Source organism: Lithobates pipiens, unplaced genomic scaffold (genome assembly GCF_037356315.1).
Source record: "Lithobates pipiens isolate NorthernLeopardFrog02 unplaced genomic scaffold, aLitPip1_a1.2 Scaffold_13, whole genome shotgun sequence".
Classification (NCBI taxonomy): Eukaryota; Metazoa; Chordata; class Amphibia; order Anura; family Ranidae; genus Lithobates; species Lithobates pipiens.
Window position 1 is genome coordinate 351,736,446 of NW_027507718.1, and position 23,898 is coordinate 351,760,343.

General features: G+C 43.7%; 1 protein-coding gene across 1 annotated transcript in view; it reads left to right on the forward strand.

Annotated features, from left to right (window-relative positions):
- Positions 1-23,898, forward strand: part of RXFP1 (relaxin family peptide receptor 1) — a 523,212-nt gene that overhangs the window by 471,989 nt on the left and 27,325 nt on the right. Inside the window, exon 17 of the mRNA XM_077477119.1 lies at positions 726-944. Coding sequence (XP_077333245.1) covers positions 726-944 — 219 coding nt within the window. The remainder of the gene's footprint in view (positions 1-725; positions 945-23,898) is intronic.

Genomic DNA, 23,898 nt, shown 5'->3' on the forward strand with positions numbered 1-23,898 from the left:
AAGCCTTAATATAGGCTTACCTGTAGGTTAAAGTGGTTTTAATGGGTTTACAACCACTTTAATGGTATTTTAGTTGTATAAGGGAAAACTGTCAGACAGTTCAATAGAGCATATCATTAATGGATAACATTTGCTTTGTATGGTTTTAATCTTTGCCTTTTGCAGTTTCTAGCATGTGCCTATATAAGGTGCAATATTTGTTTGTATCTCTGTTAGTGTATCCCTCTGTACTTCTTTCAGCGAGTTATGATTGTTTTATGAAACATACAAAAAGTGTATATGCTTTTTGCTAAATCTCAATAAAAATTATTGAAATTAAAAAGTCTTTTGAGAAAAAGCACTGAAAAAATGTACTCATTGTTAAGGTAAGGTAACATATATTGAGTTTGGGAACTGGGTTTTGATACACTTTTGGTTCCCACAGGCAGCAAGCAGTGAATGCAACTGACTTTTATAGAGAACAGCTAGTGCTGCCAGATTATGTAGATCACATTTTACAGTCATGGACAGCTGCTGGAAAGCACAGTTTCATGTCTGCAATTAAATAGGTCCCAGGAGAGTAAATCATCTTACATTTATATATAGCATCATTTAACAAAATGTATAAAGTTTTCATATGTATTCATTCTGGTACTGTTTTGTACTGATTATAATCAAAGATAATTTACTAAAAATCATAAATAGCAATTGCTAATTTTGTACTGTGTTTTATATTCTTCCAACAGGTGTGAATTTGGCAGCTTTCATCATCATTGTGTTTTCATACAGCAGTATGTTTTATAGTATCCATCAAACTGCAATAATGGCAACTGAAATCCACAACCACATCAAGAAAGAAATGACATTGGCCAAGCGCTTCTTTTTTATAGTTTTCACAGATGCCCTCTGCTGGATACCTATTTTTATACTTAAACTTTTATCTCTGCTTCAGGTTGAAATACCAGGTAAGCTTTACATCTTAACCACTTGACCTCCGGTAGATTTACCCCCTTCATGACCAGACCATTTTTAGCAATGCAGCACTGTATTATTTTAACTGACAATTGCACGGTCATGCGACTCTGTACCGAAACAAAATGTATGCTCTTTTTTCCCCACAAATAGAGCTATCTTTTGATGTTTGATCACCCCTGTAGTTTTTATTTTTTGTACTATAAGCAAATGGAAAAAAAAAATCAATATTTTTTACTTTCTGCTATAAAACATATCCAATACAAGAATTGAAAAAAAATCGAATTTCTTCATCAATTTAGGCCAATATGTATAAAATCCCAATAAGAGTATATTATTATTATTATTATTATTATTAACGATTTATATAGCGCCAACAGTTTACACAGCGCTTTACAATGTATAGAGGAGACAACACAATTACAGTACAATACAAAAGGTACAGGAGGGCCCTGCTCATAGAGCTTACATTCTAAAGGGAGGGGGTGGTGGTACAAAAGGTAATAGCTGCAAAGAATGATTTGATGGGGGCGGCTCGGGAACAGTTAGGTGGGTGTGGGATAGGCTTCCCTGAATAAATGAGTTTTCAGGGAACTCTTAAAGGTGGGCAGGGGCTGAGCGGGTAGACTGGGGCAGGGTATAATGATTGGTTTGCGCAAAAGTTATAGCATCTACAAACTATGGGATTTTCTTCTTTTTTTACTGTTAATGGTGGCTATCAGCAACTTATAGTGGCAATGCGATATTGCAAGGGACAGTCAGGACACTGACACTTTTGATATTTTTTGGGGACTAGTGACACTAATACAGTAATCAGTGCTAAAAATATGCACGGTCACTGTACTAATAACTCTGGCTGGGAAGGGGTTAAACATCGGGTGCAATCAAAGGGTTAAATGTTTTCCTGGCCAGTGCTTTACTACTGTGGGGAGGTGCTTGTACTAGGATAAGGTATGTATCAGTGCCCCTGCTTAGCAGAGATATAGGATCCCATGCCTTCTGTTCTGACAGAACAACGATCTACCTTGTTTACATAGGCAGACTGCCACTCTGCCTGTGTACTGAAGCAGCGGCGGGTGCCGGTGGATATCGATTCTGCCGTACCTGCCAATCAGCTCCCGCTGTTTCTAATCCGGTGGTATGCACCCCAAACCCAGAAGTGCAGGTTCACATACTAGGTTCTGGAATAGTGGAGGCATGGAGAAGGAAGAAACATGGGTCATCTGGGATTGGATGCTCCGGGAATTATTGTATAGTTTGATGGACCCCCTTCAAAAGTGTTCCTCATTCCTCCTGGCATCTCCAGCAGCAGTCCGAAGTCAAGTAAAAGAACCAATGCAACCGTGACGGTGTATGATAACCCCCCTCAGAATTTTTTTAAAAAATTCTGGTATTTTTATACAGATGGAGGATTTGTATATAAACTGAATTATGTGTTGTTGGCTTAGACTTAACTTACAGTTCAGGTCTTGCTCCGATCTAGTTAGGCAAGGTGGTTGGTGGTTTTCTGGGGGTGTAATCAACAGTTTATAAATAGTAGAGAGTACATGTGGGAGAATGCCATTGTTTGAACAGTACTCTTCAAGAGTAGTGGGGGGTTGACAAAAATTTCCAGGGGGTGGGTTGCAATGGACTTTAAGAAATTACGAAGTTGGAGAGCTCTCCAGTCTAGTCTAGCTGAAATGTACCTGAGGGGTTTGTAAGGGCAAGTATCGATGGCCAGTTCTCTGTGCTCAAGTAGTAAGAGGCCTGGAAGTGGCCAGATCAGTTTAGCCTAGTGTAAAGTGTGGGTTCCCCAATATTGAGAAAAGTGGTGAATTTGGGGAGGAGGGAGGCTTGGGCTAAAAGATGCAAGCGAAGTCTTGTAGTGGGGCCAATGAGGGGATGACATTTCGTATTTCTTGACAGCGATTGGTAGCGAAGAGGTATGTCACTTTGGGCTTGTTCCAATTGGAGCCACAGCTTGGTGTGTTGATGTCGACACCAGTCAATGAGTCTACCCACGTGTATTGCTTGGTAGTATTTAGGTATGTCTGGCACTGCCAGCCCCCGTGTTGTTTGGGTAGTGAAAGTTGTCCTCTATGTAGGTGTGGATGTTTGCAGGCTCATATGAAGTCAGTAAATTATGATTGCGTCTGTTTGGAGTAACTAGAGGGGATAAAATGTGATAGAGCTTAGAGCAGGTATAGGAAATTGGGAAGGATACTCATTTTAAGTATATTGCAGTGGCCAAACCACAAATGCAGTCCAGCATGCCATGTGTTTAGGAGCGCTCTGACTTTTTTCAGAAGTGAGGGGAAATTCAGGTCAAATAATTGTGAGAATTTAGGGGGGGTGAATCTTAATAGATCAAACATCCACATCAATTTAGGCCAATATGTATAAAATCCCAATAAGCGTATATTATTATTATTATTATTATTATTATTAACGATTTATATAGCGCCAACAGTTTACGCAGCGATTTACAATGTATAGGGGAGACAACACAATTACAGTACAATACAAAAGGTACAGGAGGGCCCTGCTCATAGAGCTTACATTCTAAAGGGAGGGGCTGGTGGTACAAAAGGTAATAGCTGCAGAGAATGATTTGATGGGGGCGGCTCGGGGACAGTTAGGTGGGTGTGGGATAGGCTTCCCTGAATAAATGAGTTTTCAGGGAACTCTTAAAGGTGGGCAGGGGCTGAGCGGACAGACTGGGGCAGGGTATAATGATTGGTTTGCGCAAAAGTTATAGCATCTACAAACTATGGGATTTTCTTTTTTTTTTTACTGTTAATGGTGGCTATCAGCAACTTATAGTGGCAATGTGATATTGCAAGGGACAGTCAAGACACTGACACTTTTGATATTTTTTGGGGACTAGTGACACTAATACAGTAATCAGTGCTAAAAATATGCACGGTCACTGTACTAATAACACTGGCTGGGAAGGGGTTAAACATTGGGTGCTTGGGCTAAAAGATGCAAGCGAAGGCTTGTAGTGAGGCCAATAAGGGGGTGATATTTGGTATTTCTTGATAGCGATTGGTAGCGAAGAGGTATGTCACTTTGGGCTTGTTCCAATTGGAGCCACAGCTTGGTGTGTTGATGTCGACACCAGTCAATGAGTCTACCCAAGTGTATTGCTTGGTAGTATTTACATATGTCTGGCACTGCCAGCCCCATGTTGTTTGGGTAGTGAAAGTTTTCCTCTATGTAGGTGTGGATGTTTGCAGGCTCATATGAAGTCAGTAAATTATGATTGTGTCTGTTTGAAGTAACTAGAGGGGATGAAATGTGATAGAGCTTAGAGCAGGTATAGGAAGTTGGGAAGGATACTCATTTTAAGTACATTGCAGTGGCCAAACCACAAATGCAGTCCAGCATGCTATGTGTTTAGGAGCGCTCTGACTTTTTTCAGAAGTGAGGGGAAATTCAGGTCAAATAATTGTGAGAATTTAGGGGGGGGTGAATCTTCCTAGATCAAACATCCACATCAAACATCATCATTCAAATTTGATGCACCATAAATCTCAAAATTGTGAAGGAGGTTTGGCAGCGAGATTAAAAGATTTGTAAGAGAAAACAGCATGTCATCTGCATATGCCAATGCTTTCTGTTGAGTGCCTCTAATGTCAATACTTGTGATATCTGGGTATAGACGTATTTTGCATAAGAAAGGCTCTAATGACAGGGCAAAAGGGGGGGGGGGGTGACAGGGACCAACCCTGTCTTTTCCTGTTGGTGATCAGGAAGGGTTCAGATAAAACACCATTAGCTCTGACCTGAGCAGTGGGGTTAGAGTAGATTGTTGAGATCCAATTAAGTATGGTGTGTCCTAACCCTGCATATCTTAAAACCAAAAACATAAAATTGGCAGTTTACCTGGCAAAGGCCTTTTCAGCATCAGTTCCCAGAAAATATACACTGAGTGTGGGTGGTATTGGCTACATGTAGCAGATTGAGGACTTTGACTGTATTGTCTCTGGCTTTTTGAGATGGTACGAGGCCTACCTGGTCTACGTGAACTAAATGTAGTAGATGCTGCTGGAGTCCGGTCGCTAAAATTTTGGTAAACAATTTGAGGTTGATGAGTAAGGATATTGGTCTATAACTCCCACAATTTGTGTGGGATATTTGCCCTCTATAGGGATCACTGATATATGGGCTTGTAGGGTTTCCTTAGAAAGAGACATTCCTGACCCCAGTACGTTAAACATTTTGACCATAAAATGACAAAGAGACAGTAGTAGGGTTTTATAGTGCTGTATTGTGAGGCCATCTGGTCTCACCACTCTCCCTGGTTTAGTTGCCCCTATGGCCCTTTGGAGTTCATCTAATGTGATAGGGCCAGTGTCTCAGCCACAGTAGTAGGCTTTAAAGGGAGTCATAGAATACCTTAAATTCTTGTGCAATGTGTTTGGGCAGAGTGACTATTTGTCCGGCAGGAGATGTGACGTACGGTATGTAAGTTGCTCATTTCTGTTCTCGGAGGGACCTGGCCAGTAGTCTACCACATTTATTTGTCGATTTGCATGACATTTTCTGGCAGATTTGTAGTGCCGTGTTAGCTTTGAAGTGTAATAGATCAGTAATTTGTTTGCGTAGAGTAGAGAATAAGTTCTTTCTCCAAAGGTAGTGACAAGCTGTGTTTGTAATGGGATTCTTGGGCCTGTAAGTCCCGTAAGAGAGGTCAATTGTATCATACATTGCTTTTTGATCCGAGAACCATGTTTAATAAGCATTTCGCGTATGACCACTTTATGGGCTTCCCAGATGGTCCCAGGATCACAGTCTTAATTGTCATTCATTTAGAAGTGGAAATCAAGTTCTTTAGTGACATCTGTCAGCACCTCCTTATCCTGTAAGAGGCTTTCATTCAGCCTCCATCTCCTATTCTTTGACGTGAGGGCATCTGTGAGTGCATAGGACAAGATCACAGGGGCATGGTCTGACCACGTAATGGTGCCTATAGGAGTCCCGTACCATGTGCAATTGATTGTGTAAATAGAAAGTAGTCTATACGTGAGTATATTTTATGGGGCGGAGAGTAAAATGTGGAATCCTTTTTGCCTGAGTGCAGAAGACGCCATAAACATTCAACAATTGGGCTCTATCAAAGGATTGTACAATACGTTTGTGGGAGCCAGGAGAAACCGTGGAGGACCCTGAAGATGTATCCTCGGAGGGAATCAAGGGGACATTAAAGTCACCTCCGAGGATCAGTTGGCCTTCATCAAACTCGAGGAGTTTTTCAAGGCTTCTGCAGATGAAGAGGTCCTGTTGACTGTTAGGGACATAGAAATTTGCCAATGTCACCGTCGCCAATCACGCCCTTTAGGTACAGCAAACATCCATTTGGATCTGTAATGGTGTTCAGACAAGTCCAGGGCACTTTTCCTGATATAAGAATAGACTCCCCGTGACTTAGCTAGCTAGTTGGTAGAATGGAATGTCATAGGGAAGAACCTGTACTTGATTAATGGTAGTTTTTCCTCTCTGAAGTGGGTTTCCTGAATGAAAACAATATCCACTTTAACCTCCCTGGCGGTAATCCCGAGTCTGGCTCGGGTTGGGAATTTACTGATAGAAGCGGTAACCCAGAGCCAGACTCGGGATCGCTTCGCTCGATGCAGGGGAGGACACAAGGAGACTTACTTACCTTGTCCCCTGGATCCAGCGATGTGCCCCGCGCTGTGTGATCGAGCTGTCCTCCGCTCGATTCACAGTGCCGAATGCCGCCGAGCTCCGTTCCCTGCTGCGATACGGCGCACGGGAGCGGAGAACGGCGGCAAATTCAAAAAGTAAAAAGACACAAAACTCACACAGCACTGTAATCTTACAGATTACAGTGCTGTATTAAAAAATACACACCCCCTTTGTCCCTAGTGGTCTGTGCAGTGCCCTGCATGCACTTTTATGTTATAAATACTGTTTTTTCTGCCTGAAATTTGGAGATTGTCCATACCAACCAAAACGTGTCCCTTTTTCAGTGTTTTAGGATTTGATTACATTATTGAATAATTTTTCTTTTTCTTTATTATATTATAAACTTTATCTGCTAGACTCTGGTTTGAAGAGATTTAAGAGTGTTATTCCTAAGAATTACAGGACTACAAAATAAAACGCCAGATTTCCATGCAAAATAATTGTACCGCTTTCAGCACCTAATTCCAGAGTGAATCATACCGCCAGGGAGGTTAAGGCATTGCAAATCCTGTAATAACATCAGTCTTTTCTCAGGGACATTAAGTCCATTAGCATTTAGAGAGAGTACTCTGACAAGATCCATGTTCAAGGGGGAGGGGGGATAGGGTATGCGGGAGGGGTAGACGAGGGTGGGGAAGGAAGGGGGATAGGGAGAAGACAGGAGAGTGTAAAGATGGAAGGTATAAGGCAGAAAAGTACTGGAAAGTAGATAGTTAAACATAGAGAAGTCCCTGTTAGAAGGCACAACCTGGGGTCATAACCTGAGCAATGTATGGATCCACCATAAAGATGATGAAAATTTAGGTCTTGAAGCACATGAGACTTCTCAGGGCAGAAAAGGTCGGACCCATCCTAGCAGAGGGAGGGGGGGTTTCCTGGTTCTAAATGCAGACTAATGGCTAGTTTGTGGCTGGTATCAGTTAGTTCTCGCTGACTCTCCTAACCTAGGAGGAGGGTCTGGCTGTATATACTTCAGGGCAATGTTAGGTAATGGATTAATCAAGAGCTGCTCTCATAACACCCTAGTTCTACATATCTATTAGAGTACAGTGTAGTGAGCTAGATATTGGGAAATCGCTCCCCCGGAGATCGTCCCAGCCAGTCGGAAGAGTGCGGAGCCATCATCAATTCTGGGGAGTGGCATGGTATCCTGGGAGGGGCGGGAGCACTCCTGTAATGAAAGAACAGCTCACGTATAAATATAGAGGGCATTCTCCATAACCCGTAGTATTCTCCTCCCACCTTACAACCAGACAGGCCAGGGAGCAGGCCATAGTATGGCATGTCCAAGGTTTGCCCAGATCAGTCAAGGCCTATCCCAGTGCCCGTAGGGAATAATGAACCCTCTCTCTAGGGACGAGGGGTATGCAGTCTAAACTCTTGGTAATGCCGACCCCTTCAGGCACCTACAGCATGAACCCATAAATATACATCGGTAAAGGCACATATAATGTCAAACATTAAGGCACATAGTCCTTCATATAGCAGAGGGGCGTTGTACCCATGGGAACCATTATATCCCAACTTAGATTTGGTACCCCTGCAGTAGTCATAACAACTCTATGGCTTATGAAGCAGGAAAAAAACATTAGGGAACCAAGCCCTTCAGCGTCTCTTCAGGTGGATTGGGTAGGTACCTGGGTTAATCCAGAATCGCCCTATTGAAGGAGTCTCCAGATAGGGGAAGTCCAGTACCTTGTGGAAGATGACAGTGATTGTCTCTGCCAGTTCCTCTGTGCCCATAGCTATTGGCAGGGGGAGGCCAGGAGCTCACACAAGACGCATCTTCACAGACCACGCCCCGACTTTCAATTTCTAAGGTCCACATATCACATGGTTCCTTGCTTCCTACAAGCAGTGACTCCTGTACTGACTACGCTTCTTCAAACTCCTCCTCTCAACACCTCTGTAGTTCAGAGGGCAGGCTCTGTGAAATGGGCAACACAGCAGTGCCTACTCACAGGGCATAGTAAATACATGTCATAGAATTCAAGGAAGTAAATGTGTGGTATCTTCACAAAAATACATTTTCAAACTTTGATTTTGTTCAGATTATTAGTAGGTTATAAATAACTGAAAAATTATTAGAAATTTACAGTGGCTCTAAAGTTTAAACATTTTTTACCTTAATGCATTCTTTGCAATATGTTTAGATAGCAGCTCCCTTATCCCCCTTTACCTGTGTCCTCACTCGATCCAGTGCAGTGTCTGTAGCTGCTCTCTTCCCTCTTCCCCCTCACATAGGCTTGGCTAAGAGCAGCAGATGCCATTGGCTCCAGATTCTGTCAGTCAAATCCTGTGAGATGGAGTGGGGGGAGTGGGGGGTGAGGCAGATCTGCGTTGTCTGTGTCTATACACACACAGAACAGGCAGAGAGTGAGGAAAGATATCCTCAAAAAAGGTGGTCCATACCCTCAAGAAGAGAGGTGAGAACACACAGCGGAGTACTCCTAAGATAAGCTTTATTGAAAATTGGCACACAAATTAACAATTTGTAAACATTCACAAAAGATGGAAAAAATGTTTCAAATGACAACGTCATTCATACAAGACACTAAACAGGTTAGTAAAGATGACATGTGAAAAGGGGGTTTAGAGGGGCCCTGGGAAACCTATTGGGCACTTATGCTACATGCTATGTGCCTCCCTTTAGGACATCCAGGCCCGCTGTATACCCTGTGTCTCAAGTATTGGTAAAATCAACCAAACCTGCAATCATGTACATCTTATGCTGACAGTGTAAAAACTTAACAGATGACACCTACAAATGGGTCTGAAGGGCTTCTGGGAAACCAATGGGGCACTTGCAACTGAATACTGCGTGCCTACCTTGAGGACATCCAGGCCCACTTATGCCTTGTGTCATCACTATTAAGTGCAAAGGAGGGAGTCCATGGGGGACCAGCATACAGATACAGCATGGATGTTATATCCAAGTTCTACGTTCCTGTGGTATTCACCAATTCAAAGCCACTGCTGCTTGCATGGACCCAACAAAGGGCAGAAACATATGGGGCTCAAAACCGAAATAGAGGGGATTCAATTTCAAGAGGTACAGCATAGGGATGAATGATGCAAATGGTGATGGGGCAATTCAAGTGTGGTCACTGGGTATCAAAGTGCAACTTCAGGCTATTCACATAGATTTATGACACAATTGGTGATCACATCACTGCTAGTGTCACCCCAGTCTGCAGGGAGTCCCTCACTAAGATCCACAGGGCACAGACAATATGCCTCTTCAGCGAAGAGGTAGGACTCACATGTAGTTGTCCACCATCTTCTGTGGTGGGGGGAAGCCTTCCACCTGCAACCCCACTTATGTTGGTGCTGCCAGTCACTTGGGTTCCCCTGTTGCAAGCTTAGTGTACATCCATCTCTGGGATTTTCACTTCCTGTTTGTCGTTATTGGATTTGGGTGATCAGATGGTAGATCGCCTGGGCATGGTTAAATAAACGGGGGTGCGTGGGGCACTACACCAATGCATTTCCCCCACCTAGCACATGGGTTTCATCAGGGTGGGGTGACACCAAATTCCCTGCCTCTTATAAAGGCTTAGAAATGACCCCCCTCAGGGGATATCCTGTGAGTTCACTTCCTGCCCATTTTGCTTACAGTCTTAACCCTCACTGGGGTTCTGGCTGGTGTCTTGGCTTAATAATGGTGCATACTGCCATCTTGTTGCCAATTTTTGTCACAATGAATTGCACATCAAATATCTACCATTAAGCAAACATACAGCTTGAATAAGTACATCTGGCTTGGTAATACTGTATACTGACATCTTGTGGCCAAATTTGAGATCACATTGGCACAGTGAGTTACACATCACATATCTCCAATGAACACACATACAGTTTGAATATATTCATCAGGCACAGATTGTGTATAGAGAGCAGATACATTTGCTTGATCACTGGAGAGGAACACTTGAGGGGAGTATGGAGTACTACAAAGAGAAGGAGAAGATGATAAATAGTGGAGAGGGGTAAATACATAATTGTTTGTTCACCATAGGGAGATCACGACCCAACAATGATATGGTGTGTCACATCTAGCATTGTTCCCACCCTATCCATAGTATCTGGGGGGTTAGCAAAACCTGTCAATTTAATTCCGTGTTTAACCCCTTCAGAGCAAGATGGAAAACGAAAAATACACTCCTCTTTTTGGAGTAATACAGTGTTGTAGACCCCTCTTTTGCTTGATAATTTGAATGCATAGAAGCCTTTACCTTTAATCCATCCGGGCACCTCTGATGATATTATGCTAAATGTTTAGCCACAGGCTCTCATCATCTGGCGTTTGGATACTCGATAGATGTACTCCTATCTGTACCTTTAACAGGCGTTTTGTTTTACTCACATACAGCATTATGGCAGGGGCATTATATTCTAGGAGATTAGCTAATAGCCTCCCATGGCTTCCAATACCACCTCTACCCCTCAGTTCACTCCTTCAGTCTCCTCATGTATCATTCATTTACTATCAGATATATCAGTCTGCATGTCACACCACTTCCTCAAACTTAACCACTTTCAGACCGGACCATTTTGCTGGTCGACGTGGCTCCCAAACAAAATTGACGTCCTTTTTTTCCCACAAATAGAGCTTTCTTTTGGTGGTATTTGATCACCCCGGCGGTTTTTATTTTTTGCGCTATAAACAAAAATAGAGCGACAATTTTGAAAAAAAACACATTATTTTTTACTTTTTGTTATAATAAATATCCCCCAAAAATATATAAAAAAACATTTTTTCCCTCAGTTTAGGCCGATACGTATTCTTCTACATATTTTTGGTAAAAAAAATCGCAATAAGCGATTATTGATTGGTTTGCGCAAAAGTTATAGCATTTACAAAATAGGGATAGTTTTATAGCATTTTTATTAATAATTTTTTATTATTTTTTTTTTACTAGTAATGGCGGCGATCAGCGATTTTTATTGTGACTGCGACATTATGGGGGACACATCGGACATTTTTGACACATTTTTGGGACCATTGTCATTCATACAGTAATCACTGCTATATAAATGCAGTGATTCCTGTGTAAATGACACAGGCAGTGAAAGGGTTAACCAGTGGGTGGCAGTGTAGGGGTTAAGTGTTCCTAGGGGTGTGTTACTAACTGTGGGGGGGTTGGGCTTTCATTTAGTGAACACTGATCTCTGCTCCAATCACATGGAGCAGAGATCAGCGTCACTAGTTGCTAGGCAGAATGGAGAAATGCTGTTTACACGGCATTTCCTCCATTCAGCCGCCCTGTGAGACGAACGCGGGTATGCCCGCGGCGATCGAGTCCGCGGGTCCCGCGACCGGACTCACGGGGGTCCCGATGACAGGGCGGCATTGAAGATTGGACGTACATGTACGCCAATATACCTGCCCGTGCTATTCTGTCGACGTACATCATCGTGCGCTGGTCGGGAAGTGGTTAATCTATCCAAAACCAAACTTATCATTCCCCCTCCACGTGTCTCTTCCCCTGATCTGTCTGTCAAAATCTATTGCACAACCATAAGCCCATCCCTGCATTCCAAGGTCCTAGGTAGAGTCCTGGACTCAACATCCACATCATCTCCAAAAATACACCCCTTTCTAACTAATGACACAACATAGCTCTTAATTCACTCCCTGGTCATCTCTTGCCTCAACTACTGCCCTCCTCATCGTCTTACCTCTACATAGTCTACCCCCTTCAATCTATCATAAATGCTGCTGCCAGACTCATCCACCTTACCAATCGCTCTGTGTCTGCTACTCCTTTCCGGCAATCCCTCCACATGCTTCCGCTCACCCAACAAATTAAATTCAAAATACTAACAACTACTTGCAAAGCCATCCACAACTCTGCCCCCAGCTACATCACTGACCAAGTCTCAAAATACCAATCTAATCATTCTTCGTTCTTCTCAAGACCTCCTGCTCTCTAGCTTCCTCATCACCTCCTCCCATGCTCCCCTCCAGGACTTTTCCAGAGCCTCTCCAATACTATGGAACGCCTTACCCCAATCTGTCCGATTATCCCCTACTCTATTAGCCTTTGAACAATCCCTGAAAACCCTCCTCTTCAGAGAAGCCAATCCTACCCACACCTGACAACTGTATTTTAATTTTCTCCATCTGATCATCCCACCACAGCTATTACACTTGTTCCACTTGACCCTCCCTTCTGGATTGTAAGCTCTAACAAGCAGGGCCCTCTGATCTCTCCTGTATTGAATTGTATTATAACTGTACTGTCTGCCCCCATGTTGTAAAGTGCTGTGCAACCTGTTGGCACTATATAAATCCTTAAAATAATAATAATCATGTACAGGACCTGAGATGTGTTGCAGTTAATAAAGCGTCTGATCCAATAGATGTTTTTCTGGCTCACATCGGAGAAAGTATCTGTCGTGTCTACAAATTGACATATGTGGCATCTTCCACATGGATACATTCCCTTTAGGGTTGGCAGATCAGTGAGCCAGGTACATGGAGGTGTTTTGATAAACTCCAAGTTCACCAGTGAACTTGAGATAAATACAATGAGATACAATGAGATAAATTCCTGTCTCTTTACACAACCAGAGAGGGTCTAGATCCCAATATGGCCACTATTTAAAGAGATTGTGTCAAAATGTGCCAGTGTTTTTCCAAAATGGCTTGGAACTCCTTCCATTGTGTACCGAAAGGGGTGAAAATCCTCACCGGATCTGATGAGGTCTGTGTAGGGGTTTGTCTATCCTTTAATGTCAGGAGTTCTTTGTGTTTTTTCTGCAATGCTTTTCTTTTTGAATTTTTCAGGCATTGCAGATATTTTCTCTCTCTAAAACGTCTGTAGAGTTGAGTGGCTTCAGTTTGATAGTCTGACTCTAAAATGCAGTTTCAACAGATTCTTAAAAACTGTCTAGTTGGTATCCCCTTGATTAGAGATCTAGGATGATGGCTGGTTGCCTCCAACAGCGTGTTGGCTGCTGTGATCTTTCAATATGTTTTTGATACCAGTCGTCCATCTTCCACTCTAATCCAAAGGTCCAAGATGTCTTTTACTATATATTTTGATAAAGTTAAGCATCTATGGCTTTTGTCATTGGAGAGGATCTTCAGGAGGAGATTATGCAGACCTTTATGGCAAGACCCGGTGAGGGTACACCTATGGATAAGGACTCTATAAGGGAGCTGCTTAAGCAACACAAGAAATTAAAGCGGAGCTCCACCCTAAAGTGGAGCTTCCGCTCATTGGAACCCTCCCCCCCTCCGGCGCCACAATTGGCATCTTTCAGGGGGGAGGGGGGTGCAGGTACCTGTACAGTACAGGTATCTGCACCCACTTCCGGCATAGATATCTGCAGAAAATACGCCCCTTTCCGCAGGTCCCCCGCTGTCTGCTGGGAAACACACGGATCCCAGAGACAGCGGGGACCATCCTTATTGCGCAGTGTGACTCACGCATGCGCAGTAGGGAACCGGGAAATTAAGCCGCAAGGCTCCACTTCCTGATTCCCAAAAAAAAAACGGCAGAACTCCCGCTTTAACTATAAAGCAGTTGAATAGAAACTGGGACATACTGTCCCTAGAGTTCTATATTGATAAAGGCGTAATTCCCCTTGGTCTATGCGAAGGGTGATCCCTGCAGAGCATCTCCATAACAAAAGGTTTTTATCTAAATGGAAACGAGAATATATCAGTCATGGTGGAGCCTTTATGAAGTTGATTGTGGAGGAAGAAAAAATGAAATCCTCTGAGTTGCAAATACAGATAGATGAGAGTCTACAGTAGCTGGAACCATATAAGGAGAAAGCTGAAGTTGAAATACATAATGAAATTCTTAAAAAAGAGGTAAGTAAAGTCCAAAGAAACCTCAGACAGACGAAACAGGCAAAATTTTAAAAAGACCTGGAGGATTGGGCCAAAGATGAAATCTTTGATCTGACCAAAACTAGAGGCAGAATTGGCTCGAGAAGAGGACAGAACCAATCACGCTCTGGCACCAGAGGAAACTGATTGTCTGGAAAATAAAGAGGATCCTGACAGGACAGTTGTTTTTTTTTTTTAGAAGAAGCACAGTCACCTTCAGTGCCCGTTCACACTACCGCAACTTGTCAGGCGACTTAGCCGCCTGACAAGTCGTGCTCCGTTCTGTACTATGGAACCGTTTTAATAGGAGTGACTCAAGTCGCTCCGACTTAGAAAAAGGTTCCTGTACTATTTTTGGGGTGACTTCAGGCGACTTGCATTGACTTCTATACAGAAGTCATTTAGCAAGTCGCCGCTTTAGTTGTGTGCAGGTCGCGTCTGTGAGTCGCGCTGCAAGTCGCGTCGCCCCTGTGTGAACGGGCACTCAATGGTGACTACTCAATCAAAAGGAATCCTAAAAAACCCAGATAGAAGAAGTGGAGGAGGAGAGAGAGAAACACACAAGAGAGGACCGAACAGAGAAGAAGTGGCCAGGACAAATACACGCAGCCAGAAGACAAAGTAGACAGGGACTTACTGGAGATAGACAATGACTCATTGGAGAGACCTTAGCTCAATGAAGATCAATATACCATCATCAATTTATCAAATTTCACCTTACAGAGATTGCCTCAATTATGAAAAACTGATTACCAACCCATTCCCTGCAATACTTAAACTACAAACTATTTTTTGCCTTTGAAGCCAGCCTTCTGTTCTGACCAAGAAAGAGTATTAATATCTTAAAGTAGCGGATTATAACACTCCTATCATCTACATTCTACCCAAAGTGCATAAATCCTTGGACAACCCACGAGGGAGGCCCATTATTTCTACAAGTAAAGGGCCCCTGGAGCACATTGGAAAGCACATTGATGCACTTCTAAAAGTAACGGTTGTGGAATTGACCTCTTACATTCAGGATACAAGAGACATGTTGGCCAAAATTCAGGGGATTGAGGTACCTCCTGGGGCCCACCTCATGGGGATAAATGTTGAGTCACTATATACTTCTATATCCCATGAGTGGGGCCTGGCTGCAACATTATACTTCCTTGACAAAAGTTTCCCTCATTTGGGAAGTCGGAATGAATTTTTACTAGATCAGTTATTGTTTGCACTCTCCAATAACTGCTTCCAATTTTTGGGAACTCACTACAGATAAATCAAGGGCACGTCCATGGGTGCCCCATGGGCACCTGCGTATGCCTGTCTTTATCTGGGGCACTGGGAGGAAGAGGGTGTACTGTTCTTATATGTACCTTGGCCACGCTATGTTGTGGTTAAGGTACATCGACAATGTACTGGTAGTATGGCAGGGATCTGACAACAGTCTGGAAGTGTTCATGGCTTAATTAAATCGAAACAATAGGAATATTCGTTTAACGTTCAGTCATGATCAACACCAAATTTCCTTCTTGGATCTCAAGATTAGAGTGGAAGATGGATGACTGGTATTAAAAACATATCAAACAATACGACTGCTTTCACACCACACCGCTGATAGCGGCGGCGGTAAAACGCTGCTATGTTTAGCGGCGTTTTACCGCCGGATTTGCGCATTTTGGCCGCTAGCGGGGCGCTTTTACCCCCCCGCTAGCGGCCGTGAAAGGGTTAAAACCGCTGGCAATACGCCGCAATAGCGGCGTTTTGCCGGCGGCATTACAGCGCTGCCCCATTGATTTCAATGGGCAGCAGCGGTGGAGGAGCGGTAAACACACCGCTCCTTCACCGCTCCAAAGAAGCTGCTGGCAGGACTTTTTTCTGACGTCCTGCCAGAGCACCGCTGTAGTGTGAAAGCCCTCAGGGCTTTCACACTACAGACAATGGTGCAGCTTCTTTAGGGCGTTTTTCAGGCGCTATTTCTAACGCTATAGCGCCTGAAAAACGCCCTGGTGTGAAAGGGGTCTACATGTTCTCCTATCCATACCTTATGCGTTCGAAAATTATCGAGCAGAAGAGGGGACTACAACATTCTATTACTCCAAAAAGAGGAGAGTATTTTTCGTTTATGATGTCTTGCTCTGAAGGAGTTTAACACTGAATTAAATGTACAGGGGGTTAGGAAAACCTAGATAGTATGGATAAGGTGGGAACAATGCTAGATGTGACACACCATATCATTGCTAGGTCATCATCTCCCTATGGGTAACAAACAATGATGTATTTACCCCTCTCCACTATTTATCATCTTCTTCTCTTTGTAGTAATTCATACTTCCCTCAAAAGTGTTCCTCTCCAGTGATCAAGCAAATGTAGCTGCTCTGTATACACAATCTGTGTCAGATGTATATATTCAAGCTGTATGTTTGTTAAATGGTAGATATTTGATGTGCAATTCATTGAGCCAAAGGGATCTTAAAATTGGCCACAAGATAGCAGCATGCACCATTATAAAGCCAAGACATCAGCTAGAACCCCAATGAAGGTCAAGAAGTGATGTCATAGGATACCCCCTGGGGGGTCATTTCTAAGCCTTTATAAGAGGCAGGGAATTTGGTGTCACCCCACCCTGATGAAACCCATGTGCTGGGTGGGTGAAACGCGTTTGTGTAGCACCCCATGCTCTCCCATTTATCCAACCATGCCCATGTGAGTCCTACCTCCTTGCTGAAGAGGCATATTGTTGGTGCCCTGAGCATCTTAGTGAGGGCCTCCCCGCAGACTAGGGTGACACTAGCAGTGATGAGATCACTGACTGTCATGAATCTATGGGAATAACCTGGAGTTGCACTTTGATACCCAGTGACCACACTTGAATTTCCCCATCACCATTTGCATCAGTCATCCCTATGCCATACCTTTTGACATTGAATCCCCACCCTTTTGGTTTTGTGCCCTTTTGTTGCTGCCCTTTTTTGGTTTAGTGCAGACAGCAGCAGCTTTTACCATTACTGGAGACACAGGGTATACAGTGGGCCTGGATGTCCTAAATGTTGGCACATAGCATGTAGCTGCAAGTGCCCCGTAGGTTTCTCAGGAGCACTCTAGACCCCATTTTCATGCGTAATTTTTACCTGTTTAGTGTTTTGTATGGATGGAAGTGGCATGGCTGGTATCCTGGTAGTATGTTTTTAGAAAGTTGTTTTAAACTTTTTTGGCATCTTTTGTGAATGTTCACAAATGTTCAATAAAGCTCCATACACATTATCAGATTTTCTGCTGATTTTTGTCTTCAGATTTACCAAAACCATATAATATGAGGTCAGACCTTAGGAGTTTCAATGTGTATGCAATCAGGCAGGCCCTTGCACTACATGGTTTTGGTAACTCTGAAGACAAAAATCAGCAGCAAATCTGATACTGTGTATGGGGCTTATCTAATGCCGCGTACACATGACCGGCTTTCCGTCAGAATAAACTCAGGCGGTCTTCCCGACGGAGTTCCGACCGAACGGACTTGCCCACACACGATCACACCAAAGTCTGTTCGTTTCTAACATGATGACGTACAATGGGATTAGAAAAGGAAGTTCAATAACCAGTAGCCAATAGATGCCCTTGCGTCGTATTTGGTCCGTTAGACCAGTATACAGAAGAACGGTTTTCCCCGACAGAAATGTATTCCGTCTGAAAGATTTAAAGCATGTTCTATTTCTAGGTCTATCTGAATTTTTGAAGAAAAAAGTCAGATGAAGCACACACACAATTGGAATATCAGACGGAGTGATTCCGTCTGACCTTTTCTGCTGGAAAGTCCGGCCGTGTGTACGCGGCATTAGAAGTACTTTTTTTGAGGATATCTTTTCTCACCCTGACCGTTCTGAATCCCATGTTGGTCCTCATTGGTGAACTCCATTCTCACTTTGGATGAGTTGGAATTCCTACCATTGGCCTGGCTGGTTGACACACTGGCCAAAAGGTCCATGTCCTTTCCCTTATCCCCTTCCCCTTTTTTAAGTCTATACACACAGGCAGGGAGGCTCAGGTTTGCCATCATAGGAAGGGGCTTCCTACGGTGACACACTGAGAAGAGAAGCAGCCAGGAATGCTGGTGGGGGACCCCAGAAGAGGAGGTTCAGGGCTGCTCTGTACAATTCTACTAGCATGTGAATATAATTGGCCCTAGTATATGAATGGGGACCTTGGATTGTGGACTCCTTGAGGGTAGGGACCGATGTGAGTGTGCAATAGACAGGGATAGGGACAATTGTAGACACTCCTTCAGGTTGAACTGTATGGACTGGTGTCTTTATTCAACCTTACTAACTTTGTAACTATCTGCAGGGCTGCATCCTTGACGTTGCCACTGGAGTTTGCTGGCATGAGTGGCTGGAGAACTCAGCTAGAGACTCACTAGCTACTTGGTCATGAACGGCCATGACTTACAGCATCTTTTGTCCTTAGAGAGGTCTCAGCAAGAATATCCACAGACATGTTAGTCTGGTAATAGCGCCACACCGCAGGCCCAGCACTTCTTACCCTTTTGTCGCTGTTAGCGCTCAGGGGAGGAGGAATGCTGACACTCACGGGTAACTTGTTGCGCCTCTTGGGGGAGACCTGTGAAGGTGAATGATTCACTGTCAACATCGCACTTGTCATGACTTGGAAGCTTTTAGCTTGACCTTAAGCAAGAGTGGGCTAGGTTGCACCAGAAGATGAAGGCCACACCCATGGAAAGGCACTCTTTTTCCTCTTCTTACTTACCAGACTGATGGTCCCTACCTGAGCACGTGACGGTCTTGGCTATGTGGCAGATTAGTTGCTATTGGAGCAAGGATGTCAGCACTGCACAGAAAGTAAAAAAGGAGACTCAGAGAAAGCAAACAGATCATATGTGCCTGAATCACCTCCTTCCCCTCCCCACCACACCAGCAGGTATGCAGAGAAACACATGCATCATTAACTGCAGCATCCAAACACCAGCTCAGATGTGCAGAGAAACACATGCAGCATGGACTCCAGCAACCAAACATTAACTCAGGTGCACCACATGAGGTTCTGACGTCTCTAGATAGAAAACTTTTCAGCCCCAAAATACCACCAGAAGGGGCTCCCAACCTTGTTGGTGCATTTAGCAACCTAAGATGTGGGGCTGCACCAGGGAGAGGCTGAACCCAGATGGGCACCAACACAGTCGGCAGGTAGGGACTTATTGCAAAAACAAAGTCTTGCGGGTGTAGATCTTGAGGACAAAAATGAGAATGGGGGAGGTTGCTATAGATTTAAACAGGTCCTGTGGCTGCATATAAGGTGGAACTTTATCATATCTATGCTGCCATGTTGGCATCAGGAAAAACAGTTTTTTACAATACCCATCCAGGGCATGACATGTCTCCTGTCATCCATCTGTCCCCTTTGCATTTTGTCTGAAGGGGCCTTGCAATAGCTTTTTCAGGAACAATTTATGACAACGCTTTCAGTCGATACTTGTTCAGACAATAAAATAAATTACAAAATTACTAATGCTCTAGAACTTTAGCTAAACTACTATCTTATGACCCATCAATCCCAATTGTTGGAGCTGAAAGAAGTCGGAAGGTACACTACACCATTTTTTTTTTTAACAATACCAAAAAAATCTGAATTAGAAAATAGTGGAAAATATCATAAAACATTTAATGGGAATATTTTGCCACATATACTGGCAGAGGCTAGATTTAACTAAGCTAGAGATCAAAATAACCTCATTCTCAAACCAATCTGGTTAATGGCATCTTGGAAATGAAGGGGATAGAAGAGATCACAACCAGATAGAAAATTATTATTGACATATTTTTACCAAATATGGTCCCTGTGGAACATGTGCTGCATTGAATCATCCTCAAACCCCCTTTGACACTGAATGCCACTATTTGAAGGACAGCCTAAATATCCATGCTATTAGATTGGAAGACCACATCACAAGCAAGTTGGCTTAAAAGTTTTTAGTTTTATTTCACTTTAAATCAGAAATAAACCCATCCCAATCCATCTCAACTAACATAGTCCAACTATCTAACACAAAAACCCCTCCCTCCCCCCTCCCCCCTCTAACCCTCCTCCCCAAACTCGAGTCACAGCTCATCCAATAAGGATCCTTCAATTCTCCTTCAACTTCCAGCAGGTAATGCTAAACCCAGGGATGCAGATACTCACGACTTCAAGGGACAATTCCCAAGTTAAAATTTTTATGTAAAGTATACATTACTTAGTTTGCCAGAGTCAAGAAAAAATAAAATTAAAATTAAAATTAAAAAAAAATGTAACTCCTCCATCTTTTTGGGTAATATGGTCTTCTCAGGACATAATTAGCACATGTTACACTCTTCCCTATCCTGCTGTAGTACTGGATTTATACCATGTTTGCCATACCTTGTCAAATTTTTTCATACAACCTCTAGCCTCGTATGTAGCTTTGTAGTAGGGCAACATGGGGTTCACTAGTCCCTTCCAAAAGGTTACATCTGGTGCCCCCGGCTTTTTCCAATGTAATAGAATAGCTCTCCTTCCATAGAACAGCAGAATGTTAAGCATAGTCCGCAGAGCACGTGATGGCACCACCTCATCTACAAGACCCGATAGACAAACCCTTACAGTCATCGGTATCGGTACCAACAATAGTTCCAATATACAGGAGGTTATATCCAACCAGAAACGCTGAACATGTGGGCATTGCCAGAAAAAGTGATCAGCGTCTGCAGGCGAGTGAGTGCACCTCCAACACTCTGCTGAGGCCATAGGAAAGAACTTAGCCAGCCTAGCCAGGGTGTAATAACTCATGTGCAAGAATTTAAACTGGATCAACCTATCCCTTGCTGACACTAGATGTTTAAATGGTTGTGTCCATAGGTCATCCCAATCTTCCCCCTGTGCATCAGGGACCCCCGCCACCCACCTCTCTCTGCGCATCAGGTGATCGCCAGTGGAGTTGTCTTGAAAAATTCTTTATAGGATACCAAGAGGGGCTTGACTAGCCCCTCACTTGACAGCAACATTTCAAGAGCTGAGGGCAGAGACTCTACCCTCACCTCCCGAAACTGCATCTGAAAGGCATGTTGAACCTGTAGAAACCTAAACAGGTATGAATTGATATCCCTCAGCGTTTTCATTCCCTTTACAGCCCAGAGCATAGGATCCGGCAGGTTATAAAACTGGGAAAGGGCTGGGTTCATCCACAGAAGAGGCGATGGTGATACCCCCCCCCCATAACTAGGACATGCCTTGATTGTGGCCTTCATTGTTGTCGTCAAAGGTAGGTCAGACCTGGAGCCCCTAAACAGAGCAAATCTGAGATTTTCATATGACCCCAGATGAACCGCCTTCAACATCGTGGCCACATCCCCATCATCCGCCAGCAACTACCTACAAGTAAAAACCATTTGACCCACTAGATAATACTTCTCACCTGGTTCCCGTAATATTTGAATGCCTATTCTTGGGGGTTTGGGAGCCCATAGAAAAGATGAAATGATACTATCAATCTTTTTAAAATATGATTGTGGGACCCATACAAGTGCATGTCTCAGGAAGTAGAGGATTACTGGGAGGAATTTCATTTTCAGCAAACTGATCCTACCTATTAATGACAGCGGCAGTTTTGTCCATGCCTGAACCTTTTGTTTTAGCAATGCTAGCAATGGTAATAAATTTAGGGGCATGTAATCCTGTATATTTGCAGTGAGCTTAACGCCTAGATATTTGAAGGACGTGACCCATTGTAACGGTAAGCTTGGATCAGCCCTGTCTTTATCTTCAGTATCTAGGGGTAGAATAGAAGATTTATTTCAGTTTACTTTTAGCCCCGAAAATTTGGTGATCAATAATCCCTAAAGCTGTTTTCAAGGAGACTCCCAGTTCACTAAGAAATAGTAACATATCACCGACATACAGTGCCAGAGACTCATCTATTGTGTCTATCCTGATAGACTGTATCGTCCGCGATGACCTAAGTGCAACCGCCAGGGGCTCCAGGGCGAGGGCAAACAGGAAGAGGAATAGTGGACATCCCTGCCTAGTTCCTCTTCCCACCTCTTAGGAATTGGAAATAGAGGATCCTAGCTGAACTGCTACTCTCAGGGGTCTATATAACATGGATATTCATTTCCTGAACCGTGGCCCAAACCCCATGACCTTCAATACCTTGAACAGGTATAGCCAGTCCATGGCTTTCCCAAAATCTATGGAGACTACTATTCTAGTTTTGACATTCTCTGGCTGAATTTCTAAATGGATGAAGAGTCTCCGTAGATTTGTGTCAGTTGACTTGCCCGGCATAAAACTAGTTTGATCCATATTAACTATAGAAGAGATAACAGTAGCTAGTCTGAGTGCCAGTACCTTGGTTAAGATCTTTAGATCCATGTTCAACAGGGCTATAGGCCGATAGGATGCACATTCCATTGGGTCTTTTCCTGGTTTTAATAAAAGAACCATATGAGCTTCTAACATGGAGTCTGGCAATGTGTCATGTTCGTGGCAATATTCCAAAAGCAGATTAATCCCAGGGCCAAGAGCTCAACATTTACCTTATAAAAATCTGCAGAAGGCCATCCGGTCCAGGGGCCTTATGTGGAGGGAAAGCAAAGATCGCCTGCTGAATTTCTTTGACCATGATTTTAGCATCTAAAATATTACTGTCCTCACCTGACAGCTTCCGCATCGGCAGATCACCTAAGAGGGAGTCTAAGGCTGATTGGTCATAAGACGGAATGGGGGAGTAGAGGGAAGAATAGAAACTGACAAACTCTTGCATAATAAGTATGGGGTCACTAACCAAGTCCCCCCCCCCCCCCCCGATCCTTGATAACCGAAATGTTAGTGATCGGGTGATAATCTACAACCAGCATCGCCAAAAACTTCCCATTCTTATCTCCCTCCACAAAAACACTGTATGAGCCCTCCTTGTGATCTCAGAGCGCGTCTGCCCTGTAAATTGTAGGGACAAAGAACAGCGTCCCTCCAGCAGAGACTCATTTGAGGCCCAGTAGGGGATCCCGCATGAGCCTCCGGACACTTCCTCTCCCGCTGCTGCACACTCTTGCTCTCCTCATTATCCTGTACTCAAGCTGTCTTAATAGCTGATATACATTCCCCCCTAGTACCCACCTTAAAGGCATCACATACCACCGGAGGATCCGCTGTATCAGCATTGGATGACCAATACATCTTTATTGACTGTTCCAGCTGGTCAGAGATGTGCTCATGCTGTAGCCATCCAGGGAAGAGTCTCCCTCCCCCCCTCTCGCTCCCAACATCAAGGTCAGGGTGAGAGAAAGAGGGTTATGGTCAGTCAGCCCCCCAGCCAAGTATGAGACATCCTTTACAAATGGTAGGAGAAGATCATTCCCGAAGACTAAATCGATCCTGGCCAAGGATCTATGGGCCAT